General features: G+C 40.2%; 2 protein-coding genes across 3 annotated transcripts in view; one reads left to right on the top strand and one right to left on the bottom strand.

Moving 5' to 3' along the window:
• Positions 1-8,120, bottom strand: part of LOC118793207 (pre-mRNA-splicing factor ATP-dependent RNA helicase DHX15) — a 30,812-nt gene extending 22,692 nt beyond the window's left edge. The window contains exons 1-4 of one of the 2 annotated variants that reach the window (XM_036551273.1): positions 7,921-8,120; positions 2,837-3,173; positions 1,388-1,581; positions 659-818 (exon numbers count right to left, since the gene is read on the bottom strand). In XM_036551273.1, the coding sequence (XP_036407166.1) occupies positions 659-818; positions 1,388-1,581; positions 2,837-3,173; positions 7,921-7,928 (699 nt within the window). In that variant the 5' untranslated portion in view covers positions 7,929-8,120. Of the gene's footprint in view, positions 1-658; positions 819-1,387; positions 1,582-2,836; positions 3,174-7,732; positions 7,883-7,920 lie in introns of those variants that run through there. The other variant, XM_036551272.1, reaches the window with a different exon arrangement.
• A 2,958-nt stretch (positions 8,121-11,078) lies between these two features.
• On the top strand, positions 11,079-12,737 carry sod3a (superoxide dismutase 3, extracellular a). The gene is made up of 2 exons (XM_036551824.1): positions 11,079-11,147; positions 12,065-12,737. The coding sequence occupies exon 2, from the start codon at positions 12,075-12,077 to the stop codon at positions 12,735-12,737; it is 663 nt and encodes a 220-aa protein (XP_036407717.1). The 5' UTR covers positions 11,079-11,147; positions 12,065-12,074.
• Positions 12,738-16,360: the final 3,623 nt, after the last annotated feature.

The following is a 16,360-nucleotide window of genomic DNA, read 5'->3' as shown; positions in this document are numbered from 1 at the left end:
TTACAGGCGCAGCACTGCGGAAGGCACATTCTGTTCCAGTGAGCCCATTAGATAAAACACATTAGGATTCTGATGGGAAGCGTCTCTCAATTTTCAATCTAAATATTTCGGGCCACTGTCTCAGTATTCGCTTTACGCACTGCAAAACATTATAATTGCTCTTAATCAAGGCAAATTAAACTTTAAATTTAGAAGGGACAGAGGCAGAAGATCATTCAGAATAACCTAGACCTCATTTAACAGTCTTTGAACACATGTATAACCTTTGATTCGTTCCTAACAACAAGCAGTCATTACCCATCTGCTTTATGAGAATTGTGTCCAGTGCCTTCTATCTATAAAAACTATACGCTTCTCCTCCTCCAGGATTGATGGCTTTAAATGGGCTGACCCGGGAACAATCTCCCCGCTGCTGAAAAGTGACTCGCTGTGCATTTCTGAGCTAAATGCTTGAGTTTGTCTTTCCTCAATAGCCACACAGCTGTCAAACAAAGAAACTTCATCACCGATTGTCAGCAAATGGCAAAGGAAAAAAAAACGTAAGCAAACAGCTGCTACAAAAGCCATTCTGATGCCCATCCTGCCAGAAATACGCATATTTTTCCATATTGTCTACAGCAGCTCTGACTGCAGCCGGGGAGGTGACTCGGCAGGGTACCTTCAGGTCCGTTCTCTGTCGGACGACTTCTTTTAGGACGCCCATCAGGATGTCTGTGGCCAGCGTGCGTTCATGGGCTTCGTCTAGAATGATCACCCCATAGCGCTCTAGGAGGGGGTCGTTCATGGCTTCCCGAAGCAACATACCATCAGTCATGTATCTGAGGGGGAGGGCAAACAATGACAATATCTATCCGTCCATCATTGACCTGATCAATCAAATGTGCGTGTATTGTTACAAAGAGTTTGCAGAGTATGTTTTCCTAAGCAAATAATTATATAAATAATAATAAAAAAGAGAAAACTGGAAAATTACTACATGGAAAAGGGGGTCAAGAGATACTCGTGGAAAAAAGAAAAATAATTCACTAAAGGCTTGGAGATGAAAACATCTATAAGGAGACAGCTGGAGGGATAGCCATCAATGGGATATAAAATGGTGGAAATTGATAAGAATAAAAAGGAACGGCATGGTAGTGGCCAACTGCTACATTTATTCAGTGCTAATCCTTTTTCACTCCTATTGATTTCCACCACTTTATATCCCATCCATGCCCATGCTGAACAGCAAATAGGACTTCTCAAAAGACAGGTAGCAAAATATTTGCAGGAGCGTGGTATTCATTCAAGCTGCACTGGTTATCACACCTAAATCCAATTTCAATCTCTGCCCCAATTAAAGGAAAGTGAATACTTGGTCTAAGAAAGAACGTGGGAGCGCTAGCCTTACTTCAGTATGGTCTTGGCGCTGCTGCAGTCTTCGAATCGGATGGAGTAGCCCACTTCCTGCCCCAGCATGACGTCCATCTCATCCGCCACCCTCTGGGCCACGCTCATGGCAGCCACCCTCCTAGGCTGAGTGCAGGCCACACCCCTCTTGGGACCCGGCAACGCCCGCACCATGTCGACACACCACTGGGGGATCTACATGAAAAGAGAGGGTGTCACTTAGCAGGCTTGTTCTCATAGGGTAACAAAGGACCAGTTTAGACAGAAACTACCTCAACAGAGGAGTGCAGACATTAGCAAGCACAAGGGTTTAAAGGCATCCTGACTGTGCCAATTACAACAATGTAAAAAAGTTTACTCCCACGAAACCTGACGCACCAACTCTTGGAGGAGCTATGACGCAAAATACAAAATAAGTGCAACTAAGGAGGAATGGAAAAGTCTGCCAGCTCCAGTTCCCATGCAAACACACAGTAGGGATCCCAGCTGGTTTAAAAAATGATGAGACCTGCTAAGAGAGAACTAAACTTAGAAACTGTTCCTTCCACTGTATTAACCTTGAGTTCGGATGAGTGACTGTTAGTGGCACCAACCTTTTTGACTGCCGAGGAAAACACTTCCTACATCTAACATGTCAACAAATCCACAGCAAGAAATAAATGTAGAACTATGCGAGCCGTTGTGATAAATCTGCTACAGAGTGTACTGAAACAAGAGATTTCATTAAAGCTGAAGGCCGAATCCTCACACTTCACAGCTTAGACATTGATGAAACTCACAGATGAAAGCTGCAGGGTAAAAAGTAGCATGAGGTCTAATGCTTTGCCAGTTCGTTTTGGTGCCAGCAGCAAGGCGCAGCTCGAGCATCGCGTATCCCCCGGGGAACGCTTACTGTCCGCGAGTTCGAACACAGCTTGGCTGTGCGCTGAAGAGGACAATCAGCCAGCTGGGACGCAAATGCGGGGCTCGTGCGGAGAAAATGGCGACGTTCAGGTAAAACTCGAGGACAGGTTTGAGTCAACAAAGCAGCATTACGGCCGGCAGCAGAGGGGGCGGATCTCGATGGTAGAGAGGCACTCCCAGGGAGGCCCTTTTCACTCAGACTCCGCCACCACAAGCCACCAATGCCACCACAACCACATCTACCCATGCCTCCAAGATGGGAGGTTTTTTCAGCTGCGGGGAACATCAGGATATCCGGTGGCAGAGTAGCATAGTGGTAAAAAGCAGGTCACGTAACTGAAACTTTGCTGGTTCAATTCCTCACTCGGGCACTGCTACTGTACCCTTGGTTAAGGTACTTAACCCAGAATTGCCTCAGTAAACATCCAGCATGGTTTTACATGTAAAAACGGTAACCTATGGAAGTGGCTCTGGATAAGAGCATCTGCTAAAATGAGTAACGAAATGTAATGTAATATGGATCTGATGTTATCCAAACAGGCCTCACCTGCGTGGTCTTCCCAGAGCCCGTCTCTCCGACGAGCACGAAGCTCTGGTGGCGTGTGAGGATGTCGCTGAAGCGCTCCTTGTACTCCCACACGGGCAGCTGCAGCCTCTTCTTCAGGATCTCGTAGTAGCGGGGCGTGTGCGGAAGGTTGGTGAAGGGGTTCACCTGCTGGTGGAGGGCCATCTGCTTAAGAGGGAGCATGCCGGTGCCCGCCATCGCGGGGTTGAGGGAAATACCGGGCACCTTGGCGTCCTTGTCTCTGTCTCTGTCCCGGTCTCGGTCGCGTTCCCTGTCCTTCGACCGGTCATCGCGGTCTCTGTCGCGGTCACGCTCTTTTCTGTGAGGGGAAAATGGACTCATTCATAAACCGGGAGGAGTGACAAAGTCAATAAGGCGTTCTTACTTTATGGTCTTGTTTTCAATGAAGAAGAACCAATTTCCACACAGCGTGACAAAATTTCCTACTAATCAAAAATCGCTTTTGATCAGTTACACTGACCATGTCAGTTGTATCACATATTTTCCACATATATTTACAAAATAGATTAGGCGTGGCTTTGAATGACATTACACACAGTGCCATTTTGGAAGAGTGCCATCCAATCCCAGCAACACTTTAACATCTTATCCTTAGAGGTCTAAAAGACAAAAACTCATCAGATACTTTTAAACCCAAGCTAAAGGTGACTACTATCAAGGTATTTCACAAAATATATTTACAGCTTGATTTGTCAAAATCAATTATTTGTTCAATTGAAGTGGATCAATCTTAATGTAGCAGTAGTGCCAAAATAGGCATATACATAAATTTATATTTATTTGTTCCACAGAGTGCTTGTTAGTGTTGTAAATAACAATTAGTTAACAGTTTTGAGACAATACATTCAACTCAAGATATGTTTCATGAAATAGAGTTCAGGAGACAAAATTATCATGAAAAACTGACAATCGCGAACATTGGAAATTATGAACAATGGATCGTAATTAATCTATTGGACAGAACAAGTAATGCAAATAACAATTTCATAAACATTCTTCCCAGCATTAAGTCACTTAAATTTATTTCACAGTACCCCCCCCCTCCCCCGTTTCTATATTTCTGTCATCTATCAATCTATATCTATATATCATATATACACACATGCACACACATACACATATATGTACACATATGGACAGACAGACAGATAGAAAGATATTAATCAAATATAACGCAGTATATATGAATATAACACGAATGTGAAAACTCAATTTAAGTACCAGGGAAGAAATATGTTTGATTAAATCTCTATATAGAGTTGATGCAAAATCACATTTTTTCTATTTTAGCTTGGTATATGATTTGAAAAGATTTTCTATGCAAAACAAGAAACTGTACTTGTGTTCTTGATGGGACAAAGTAGGCTTAAGACAGGTCTTAAACATGCATATTTGTGATTTTATTATTAGCACAAACATCCAGTTAATGCAAACACATTTTTGCAGATTTTTTTGCAAATTTTGCAATGCAGATATCATCCATGCATCAATTACCCTACATAAACAGGTGTGTTTGAAAGGAAAAAAAAAAAAGTTATTATTGTCATTGTCAAAACTTAGTGTTGCATACTGTTCATTACAAGCGTTACAATTCAGATAAATTACAAATACATATCTCTACATTCAATCAACTGGAAAGTCAGTGCTAACAAAGTAATTTATACTAGAACCTAATTTAGTTAACATACTTGCAGTGGTGATTGTTAAGTGAAGATACAATGCGGTTGGATACTGTATGCATGTGAAATTGTCGGTGTGTGATCCTGTGCACCAGCATGCATGAACTCCCTGCAGTAGTGGAACGCCCTGTTGGACAGAGTACAGTAGCGTTACGTCATGCAGTGCCATACCCATACAAGAGCTTGCTTAACACGCATGCCAAAAGTGTGAAAGTGTGAATCCTTTGGGGAATGCAGGTTCAAATAAATGCATACACTTTGCCTTGTGTTGCAGTAAATGTCCCTGTTCCCCGTTAAACTATTTGAGTCCACAGGAATCTTGAGAGGCTTACATCATTATAACTGGAATTGAAATATCGTGCAACTAAAAATTTAGCATCTTCACTTTGTACAGCACCTTTGTTTATGAAACTGAGATAGTTCACAGGATGGCTCTCCCAATACAAAGCATAAGCACATTTCACCCACCCATTTAGTTTGGCACGTAATCTTTCCTTTAACCATAATGTTTTCATCTGCATAGCAGTGGGTGTAATTCTTGGTTTTGATCAGTGCATTGCCACTGCAGGTTCCCTGGATGAGACCAGGCAGGCAGTACTGTAGTTCAGAAGTAGGGGATATACTTTGGACTAGAAGTAGATCATTATCAGTCTTTTCAGGCTAAAGGTAATACTGATGTTTTACAGAATAGGTAGACCAATGGCTGATGTATCAGGACTAAGGTGATGTCACATATCTCTGGTTGATATTATTATATACACTTACACTAATACTGTATCACACCCTGATGCTGCCATAAACACTAAAATATCTGGCTTCTGCTGGTCATATTTTGCATCAAATTATCTGCAAAAAAATACAGATTTCCATTTATTAAACATATACTGTGCAGTGTAGCATTCTCATTTCCAAAATGATTTTTGTTATTGGGAAGTTTCAAAAAACTTCATAACTTCTGTATGTATTCACAAAATAATTAAAATGGTTTGCAGCGGTTGCAAAACGACCCTGCCCAAGTTACCACAACCTCTGGTGGTTGGACAAACTGGAGAAATGCTGCCTGTGACTTAAAATAAATAAATGAAAGCAGATATGGGAGATTTGTATAATGGTTGGGTGGCTACCAAGAAAACCCCAATATTGGGGAGAAATGCAGTTGGTAACCCTGGATAATAACTTTTAGGCTCCTACACATTATTTCCCACAGTAGCCTTCCTACACTTTGTGACACATGACTGATTGCCGTTGCTGAATTATATCCAAAACAAAACTATCAGTGTCACTGCTGCTGTAAATCTTACAGCCCATGTCCACTGCTGAGATACTCCATAAACAAGCCAAAGGAATCCTTGTCACTGCATGCCAGAGATATATCATCAATGTATCCAAACCAGATGTCTGGTTTGTTTCAACAGATTGCAAAACACATAATCCATTTAAAATTTGCCCCAAAACAGCTCTGCGCAATTGGGTGACATTATGAGATATACTGGTGCACAGCCCTCGCAGCTCCACAAGCTAGCACATCTAATTTCTTAAATTAATCCCTGTTGTACTAACACCTGAAATTCTAATGAACTGTAAAACCTTTTTTAAAGACACCTGTTCACCGACTAACACCTGATGCTCTGATGAGACCAAAACATTTCAGCTTCAGTTTTTATTATGCAAACGGAAACCAGAGTAAACATTTCTGTATTGATTTCCTTGCATTTAAGTATTTATATAGTGTACTTCTAATATTGCCCAATCAACGTCTGGTGCCCGGAGCGGAAAAAATAAAAGATAAAACACTTTAACTACATTATGGAGTTGTGAAGAAGGAAAAACGATGATTTTTTTAAATACCCCTACAAGATATAAGCGTCAAAAATGCACCTGGAACCAAGTTTAAAGTTCTGCCTGTGTTCTGCACCGGACATGCGCACACAGCATCGTGCATACATCACATGAATCCTTTACCGGGAGCATTCACAGGTTAAAAGCATTTTCACGTTTGTAACTATGAATACTTAGTGGTAACATGTCGTAAAGCATGTCTAATGGGATCTTAGAATCTTTTCATTATTATTTCGCGAATGGGTTATCCAGTTATTCACTCTTATACGCGGATAGCAGAAACTTGGACTGCATTCTATAATTAAAGTATCTTTTAGCTAATGTTACCTAGTTCTACTGATAATATGACTAACTGGGTTATTTTCAGGGTTGCTCGTTGCAAGTCCACTGCAGGCACCAAACGTTTGTTTTGGATTAGAGAACCTCCCACATGGTTGGCCTACATTAACAAAACAGACTGTCTACGCTGCCGAACAATAACACTCATCAAAGCACTGACAGCGTGCATTTAAGACAACTTTCACACACCGATACCCTTGACTGCAGCTAGCAAGTTATGCTGACTAGACTCTCTACGCTTTGCCATTCATTAACTGTGTTGGACAAGTAGCGATGGATACTAGCTAATAGCGTTTCTCAGCTATCTGGAGGTAACGGAAACAAATTCAAGCTAATTAGATACCCATCTGACTCCAGAATTAACGTTACTGTCCAGACGCACTAATGCTAGGGTGACAGGTTAACAGTTGCCAAAGCGCAATTAAGTGCCATTTATGTTTAGCTAGCTAGCTACCAACGCAATGGGTTCACGTACCACGTTAGCTAAAAATTTACTTACTGTAATGCGAGCTAGCTGCACATGTTTTAAGTGTGACAGACCGCTAAGTGGTTAACCTTACACAGTTAATACAGCCTGACAACTAAATTGTGCTAGTCTGGCTACCTAACTGAGACCACCACTCCATGTAGCTAGGCCCCAAGCTTTCCTCCTGCAAAAAGGTCATATCAGAAATGACAAGTGGAAAAGAAACTGATACATTTCTCGTGCTATTTCTATGACACAAAATCAATACAGCTGCACAGATAAATAGCTGGCTATTTTACCAGCTGCAATACTACAACATTGCCTGGAACAGTTTAGAGGACAGCAATGCAAAACCCAATTAATTAGCAGGACAGCTACTAACGTTATATTGTATTCAAGGTAGTGTGCTAGCTGTCTACCCAGCCGTTTGATTTCCATTCATCAGCGTGGTCGATATTCCTTAGAAGACCCAAAACAAACAAAACGCTAGCTAGCTGGCTAGCATAGCTATTACTTCATTATACTTCAACTTACCCTTCAGAGGATATTCTCTTTTTACCAGATGAATAGTCGTCTCCCAAATCCAACCGATGCCTTTTCGACATATTGCACAAATCGCACGATTGTTTCAATTAATCAACCAAAGTGGACAATTATTCCAAACAAACCCTCCTTTCCACTCACACAGCATTAGCGACAAGATGGCGACCGGAAGCACTTACCTCATCATTATTATTTCAGGGAAAATAAAAGAAAATCGTAAATGTTGGGCCTATCTAAAACAAATCATAGACTGGTTAGAGGGACTAGTTTGTCTTTTGAAAAGGCGTCTTTGTTAGCAATGCAGACGTTAAGACTGCGGTGGGGGGATTTTGGCGGCGCGCAATGTCATAAAGCAAAGCCTGGGGATGCCGGTGTAAGTTCGGAAGATATTGTATTAAGCGCCAGTGAAGACGACCGCCCCTTCTCAAGCTGCATGTAGTACCTGCTTTGGCAGATAGGGACATTTTGGGCACTTTTCCTCAAAAAAAAAAATTCTAAAATTGATTCGCATCGTGTGGAATTCCATTCTTATGCAGACTTCAAGTAGATTCACTCATCTCCTTCGGGAAAAGGACGGTACATGGCTGCAACTATCATCATCATCATCTTCCCATGGTCGCTAAATGTAACACGTGGTTTCCAGAAAAAAAAGAATGCAGAATGTGAAAAGGGTAATGTAATGTAGAGGTCAGAAGGAAGAAGGGGCAGTCACGAGAATATTTCCAAAAATGATACAGTGATTTCTTTTAAGAGGTGCACAGATACTAGTGTGGTCAATACATACCTCACAACAAAGACTGAGATACTATTTGCCAGCTCTGTGGGCTAACACTGCAGCCAAGTCAGCATTACACACGTTAACTCGGGTATAGACTCGGACGCAACTACCGGCCTCAATGAAAGTCACTCACACTGAGCTAACAAGCTATCTTAAATAATATTTCCCTATTACAAGTAGCCCCCACCCTTCATTCAACCACGTGAGGTCAAAAGAACAAGGCACATAATTAGGCCTACAGTAACATTCTAGTCTTCTTTTACATAGCCTATAGAAGCAATGGATAACACCTCTTACACTGTACAGCTCAATCCCATGCAGGATGACTAAATTAAAAGCATGCCATTTAAATACTTCAGTGAATAGTTATAGCCCCTCCCCCATAAACAGAATGAACATACCCATATTCCGACGACTCACTTTGCGCGTTTGTCTTCGGATATCAGGTAGCCTACATTCAAAGTGTACGTTTTAAGTTTGCACATTAATTTGTGCAAATATATAAAAAAATATTTGGGACAATCCCTAACAGTGTAATAGGCTATAACTACCTGGCCAGCGGTAAAGCGAAAATGCTCAATTTTAGCACGTGTTGGATGGACATCCTCCACTTATTCACACAAAAGTTTGATGGTCAGAGCTAAGGTTTCTTCTCTCAAAGAAGTAGGTGTAGAGTTACAATTAAGGTTTGAGAACTAGGCCTGTACATGATGTAGCGAAGAACTCAGGAGGAGATGCTAGCCCTTATGTACCAGCGATTCCAGCAAGTTTCCAATGGTTTCCTCACTGGAAATCTAACAATGGGTTACATACTGTACACGCAAAATGGAAGGGTAAGTATGCTAGTCTGAAAAACATGAAATGCGTGCATTGACTAAAGTGATTGAAGTGTAATGTTAGTGAATGTCAGAGTTACAGAATGAAAATGAATTAAAAATCGGGCTCCAATGTTACTTTTTTACATTATTAAAATATATAAATCTGGAGGAAATTCTAACTCTAAAGTGTAATGCTGCAGCTTCTCATTCAGAGAAGGTGGACATAGTTTGAATACAGAGGAATGCAAACAATAGCCCTCCATTATTATGGTGAAATTACCATTTGCATGGGACTTAGTAGCTCAGTGCATGAATATCTACAATGGCCCATTGGTGAGTTCAGTGTTTAGAAATTTTAATCTAAAAGGCCTACCTAAACAGAAGAGTAACTGACTACATTGGTTAAACAGATGATAGAAAAAACATGCTATATTTACTATTTTGAGTACCAGTGTAAACAGTATTTTTGAAAATGACACATGTAATCCACAAAGAACTGTATTAAAAAGATACATACATCCATACATTTAGAGTCACTTAAATGCTTCCTTGCCACTTAAAACCTATTGGATTATGTAGTGATAAATCGGCTGGTACCTAAGACAATCATTGCCATCGACACAGGTAATTACACAACCTGGGCATTGCTAACAAGCTTTGTAATGGCAAATGGCTCATTGCTTGTAACTGGGGATTGATGGTGATGGGGAAGAGGAAGTTAACATTACAACAAAGCCTTACTAATGCTCTATATCCAAGGCTAATTTAAAATACCAGGCTTTTTTCTTTTTCTTTCACAGGCAATTAAATAACAGTCCAGTTGTGTGTGAAATAGAACAGCTTGGCAGCCCTGCTGTCAGACAGAGAAAAGCACCTTGTGAGAATAGACAGAAACAGAGGGCTGTTCTCAAGTGAAAGGGCATTGCCACCTGAATTGAAAATCTTTACAAAAACATTGTGATTAGAGGATTACCAAGATGCCAAAGACCTTAAGTCCAGCAAAACCCCAGCATCCATTAAAGCAGAGTGAATGGAGGAATTTGTTTCCTCTGAATATTTTTGTTCATACTAAGTTAAACATTTGCTCTACTGCACAATGTTACCTCCAGATAACAACTCGATTGTTGCTGTTATCCACACCCAGGTGTAACAAGTCTGTCTTGAGCGTAAACACAACGGACTAACGACTACAATGTACTTTTTTGTGTATAGGAATGCGTAACATGGAGAAGATAAGTGAGGTCTGAGCTTGCATATCATAACTAAATCAAACATTGTTGCTTAAAGTATCTTAATTACTTTATTCACTTTCATATTACCATCCTAAAATTGTTTTTTATGTTCTTCATCTCTTTTAACGACTGACCAGTCCTTCTCTCACATACTACCGCACAGATCGTCTTTGTGAACACTTGGTATGAACACAATAGCCTACAGTGTTAATACAGATTTCCCCCCATAACCAATCTGCTATTTAATGACATGGCCTATTGTAGCCACATGCAATGTACAATTGGCCTACATTTTATCGAGCTCTTTACATCTGTAAACTAATGTAAAATTTGATATGCGTGTACCTCCCACTCCACTCCGGTGCTCAAACCGCTCAAACAATAGCCTACTTATTATGCAAGCCATGCCCTCAAATCTGAGGAGTCACTGCTGTTGTGTGATTTGCGTGTGTGTTTGTCTTGCACAGGTGGAAGAAAGTTCCACCTACTTTTAAACTGAGATAATTCTTTAAATCGAGGTGTTGCGTCGCGTTTTCTGCGCAGCGCACGGACATTTTTTATTTTGAATTTAAGAACCTGTAAGTATTTTATTTTGGGAAGCTTTCTGATGGAGGTGTTCTGTTTTTCACTGGTGGGGCATGGGTGTAGAAGAATGAAATAACCTACAATGGGAACAGTTGATAATTTTGTGCGATTGTTATAATAAATTTCAACGATAGTGTATATGCGAAGCTTTCAATGAATTAATCACTTTGTTCTCGGCTGCAGTAAGTGTTATATTCGTCGGTAAACAATTATGTGTTAATCAGTTTATTTTATACTGTACATTTACTCTATACTATATTTACATTGTTGTGCATATTCTTATTCTATATTTATACCGACCGTATCATGTTGGTGTACCGTAGTATCATGTGTAGTTTGCATTATGAACATTGTGTATAAAATAGGCTGTGTCCATCTATCCATCTATGGTCTTGATCCTATTTAGAGCAGAAAGTAAGGAAGTTTTTAAAAAAAAAAAAACATTAGTTGTTAGCTCAGACGTTTACCAAGAAGTGTTTTATGGTGTGCATGAAGCAAGACGTTAAGTCCTTCAGTCCTTTCCAAACGAAGACCAGAGTGGCTGCATGGCGATCCGAATGCGAACGGTGGCTGTATCACAGGTTTATTCATTTGGCAGACGCTCTTAACCAGAGACATTCAGTAGAACTAGACGATTATATGCAACGATACTGAAACATTAGAATATAATCAATGTAAGAATTGTACCAGTATTAATTTCAGTTTGTTTTTCACGTATGCGTGGATAGTGATCCATGCAGCAAAATAATTATATGAAATTGACACTAGATATGGCCTCTGAAATACACAGGAATTTCAGCCGACTTTGTCCTAAGCATGGTAATGTATTTTTGGTGTCCTTTATTTTGGCAAACAAGACTGTCTAATTTCAAGATTCTTTGGATTGTCTGTGTATTTGTCCTTTTTCTAGGATTACAGCAATGGCACAAACTACACGATCACTCAGCTGCCTGCTGCTGGCAGTCTTTATTGGTTCCCAAGCACCCTGCTGTGAAGGTGTCTCACCAAGTGAAGAATCTGCCATAAAAACGACATCTTCCGCAGACATTACCGATTTCAACGGAACCCTGTACGCGGCCTGCGAGATGAAGCCCAGTGCTACGCTGCCAGACGGTCAGCTCCAGATATATGGGCAGGTTCTATTCAAGCAAGGCTACCCCAAAGGAACACTGAGCGTCATGGTCAACCTGCACAACCTCCCCTACAAGGACAACCAGTCCAGAGCCATCCACATCCATGAGTACGGAGACCTCAGTGAGGGCTGTGACGCCAGCGGTGGCCACTACAACCCGCTGAAGGTCAACCACCCCAATCACCCCGGCGACCTCGGCAACTTCTCCAGTCGCCATAGAAGGATCCGGAAGCTGATGAGCTCCGCAGCCACGCTGTTCGGCGAGCAGTCTGTCCTGGGCCGAGCCGTGGTAATCCATGAGAAGGAGGACGATATGGGCCTGAGTGGGAATGCGGGGAGTCTGTTGCATGGAAATGCAGGCCGTAGGCTGGCTTGCTGCACCATTGGAATCAGCTCCTCCAAACTCTGGGAGAAGACTGTGGAATCCACCTTTGAAGAAGAGACCAAGTGATTGTGTGAATGATGAGCTAGTTAATCACTGCCATGGAGCACAGAGTGAAAGCTAAACTTACAGGTGAAGAAATAGAAATGTTTTTGGAAAATGATCAGGCCTGTATCTAACCTCAACAATCAAGTGAGCAGAGTAGATTAATGTTGCTAGCCGTTTGTAAACTATTTTGTTATTTCTGATGGTACGTGAGCAATACTGTGTGTTATTCATATCAAGAAAAATAAACGGGAAGCCATTGGTGGGTATTGCACTACCTCTACCAAACCTCAAGTAAAGAACAAATTATTATTAACATGAAATGACTCTTTTATTGGAATATCAAATATATTAATAAGTGTTTATGATTATCATGAGATGTGAGGCAGTGTTTTACCTCACCAGTTTATGGTGTCAGCTATCAAACACATAAAATTCAGTGCACACCATAATTTATTTTAACTTTGACGTTATTTTAACGTTTATTTACTAAAAATAACTTTACACAAAGAATATAATTCCATATAATTATAATCCACTCCAACAATGCAAATTCAGGGGATCTGTTGTAGCTCTGTATTTCTGACATTGTAAAAAATGTAATTTCTCAGAGAAACAACTTAAATTTGGCAAAGAATAATGACATGGTTAAAAACTGATATATGCATGGTTTCAAACAATGCATTACATATATACAACAAAGCTGTTGATACGAACTAACGCTTTCAATCCATATAATAATAATTTGACTGCATATGGAGCAAATGAATATAACCTGAGCAATGAATTTGATAGCAAACTGGCTGAAATGCTTCTGACTCCAAATCCATGATTACACATAAGCAAGTAACCGTGATGAAGAATGTAACCAGTCAAAATTGTTAAGAAAAGACATTCGGTCACTCAACTTATATTTTCTTACATATAGTTTATAATGAACTGTGGGTATACACATATTTATTCCTGAAAGCCATGTTTGATAAATAGAACTTCAAATCAATGGAACAGGCTGATCCTGATCAATTAAATACCAAATGTACTCATACCCTTGATAACTGATGAACTAACACATATAATGCAACTGTCCAAGCATGGTTTTGAACAACTAAAGGAAGGTAAGTACAGTTGATACTGCACAAAGCAAAGGCATACATCTTGCATATAATTGTTCATTTGTCAAAAATTTCCACACCTTGAAATTTCTTATAAATGGAGTCATATATATGACAATCCAGCATCTGGGTAATGTGTCTGAAAGTCAAGAGAAGCTTCTGGATTTTACAACTTTACAGGGAATAAGCCTTTTTGTGAAGTCACAAATAAAAAAAAGTACAAATTTACTAAGCTGCATCTTAATGATATCTGGGCCCATACTCAACAAAAGTCAAGCTGTACACGTGTGCTCAGTACCAGTGATGAAGCTTGAACTGAGAAATATGGAGGTGGATCTGTTTTACTTTGGGGTTGTTCTCTGGCCCTCACCCCCTTGTAAGACTCGGAAAGTTTTAAATGGATACTATGACATTGTGGCGAAAACCCTGGTGCCCTCACCTAAGAAGCTCAAGGGGAAAGTATACAAAAAATCAAGCAGGAAATAAGAGGAAGCTGGTGAAACGCCAGGAGGAATGGTCAGAAATACCCCTGTGAAGTATCTGAGCCTGGCAAATACCTACAGGAGACATCTTCCCAGTGTCACCAGAGGAAGGGTGTAAATGATTTCCGCTGTGTGATTTTTGAAAGATGTGATTTTGCACCGCATATTGTGTATAGTAAAACATTTGACCTATTTTCAGTTATTTGAAGAAGAATGCTGCTTGTGCATTAGCATGTCCTCTGTTAATTCATCTGTTTGTTACAGTGTGTTACAGGGTGTGTGAGGGTCACTGTTGAACAACACTTAGTTTCCATTTTGTCTCCATAGTTTTTTGTTTCTGTGTGCAACATACCATTACCAAATAATACAGTGTAATATCTGCTAAAATCCAAAGCATTGTATTATCTATCAAAATATTGCACATAGTAAAACCTATAAATTATTGTTAAATTCATAAATGTAATTTCATTTACTCTGTAGGTATACAACATACATTGCATAAGATATACATAACATACATTGTATAAGATATCCAGAATACGTTTCATACATTCTTCAGATCCTCCTCATGAAAGCAAAATGGGATGAATTAAAGACAAGTTACGTTAATAAAAGGTGGTAGACTAAATAACAAATACATACACATGTGATCCCACATGTAAATGATGTGCCCTGCACAGGCAGGCTGATGGCTTGTGTGTATTTACTTTCAGCTGGTCAAACACTAAACCATATAATGTATCCATGAGAGAAAATAAGGAAAGATAACTTCCACTACTTGAAATTAAAAGCACAAAAACAACAGAAATGACTAAAGATAGTAACAAAAAGATACAATAGTAATGCCACTGCAATAATCTAGAGACACTCAAAATGAAAAAGAAAAGATTCCCCTCATCTATAGTAAGTAAAGTACTTTAAGTCAATAGTAAGGTTAAAGATTTAATGAAACCATTCAATAAAGCATAAATCTGTAACAGCAAAGGAAAAGTTCTTTTATAAAACGCTACCATTATTTAGATCCATGGTGTATTCATCAAGTTAGTCACATTTGGAGCTGTTAAAGGTCACCGCTGATGACTGCTCAAGAAGGAGAAAGAGGCAGAAATGTCAAAACTTTAAATTAGGATCCCCCCCCCATCGGGCAGTCAAAGTGCTTTCAGTATTTCTGTGGTCACTTTTATCTGCCCATACCTGCGGACGCGTTCACAGGCCGAAAGACTAAGGCTGACTGATTCCAGTCCTTCATTAGTTCCTGCTTTCCACCTCAGGTCTTGTCAGTTGATTAAGAGGTGAAAAGCTGTGATTTTCCAGGTCTTAATCACAGGCAGCAGTAATTGAGATTGAAAACCCACAGGAAGCGGGCCCTGCAGGACTTGAGAAGTCCAACCCTGCTGGGGCACTGAAGCGACCAACTGCCATTCGGGAGGGGTCTTCCCAGCAGGGCACATATTTACTCTTGAAGAAGAAGCTTTAGGGGACAAAACAAGAACATCAACTTTTTTGTGTAAACATGTGAAGCTTCCTTTCTAAGTTTTTCAACCGCGTTTGTGACTGTGGACGTGGCTTCACATTTTCGATCACACAAACTCTGGGAATGACATGAAAAGGTGGCAGCCTCTATATTTAAATTCACAAATAGAAACCCCTCACACTAAAACTGCATGGTGTACATTACTGCTGTTCCACTGCAGATATCAGTACTCCCGTCTCCCGCTATCAGGCATGCCCATAATCCACTATCTTAATAGAGATCTAACTGTAAACTGTGCTGCTGCAGACTTCCAGCATGGGCTCCATGCTTATCTGCACTTGACAAGTGTATCCCCTTTTGCGAGTGACGTCAGCAGTTTAAATGTCACACTATTCCGTCCGCTATGACATAAAAAAATATTCGTTTTCACATGACTTTGGCCCATATCAAGTTGTAGGAACATAACAAATAACGGACATAGTAGGCTGAAGTTAGAGCATAATTGAACAGGTCTCTATGAGGAGATGAAGTATTGCGCAGCAATGTTATTTATGCACAGTGTGTGTGTGTAACCATTCA

Source organism: Megalops cyprinoides, chromosome 18, assembly GCF_013368585.1.
Source record: "Megalops cyprinoides isolate fMegCyp1 chromosome 18, fMegCyp1.pri, whole genome shotgun sequence".
NCBI classification, from domain to species: domain Eukaryota; kingdom Metazoa; phylum Chordata; class Actinopteri; order Elopiformes; family Megalopidae; genus Megalops; species Megalops cyprinoides.
This window is presented reverse-complemented; position numbering and strand designations above follow the sequence as displayed.

What these genes read in the sequence shown, in the direction of transcription:
- sod3a (XM_036551824.1), top strand. Translation starts at nt 12,075, where the DNA reads ATGGCACAAACTACACGATCACTCAGCTGCCTGCTGCTGGCAGTCTTT.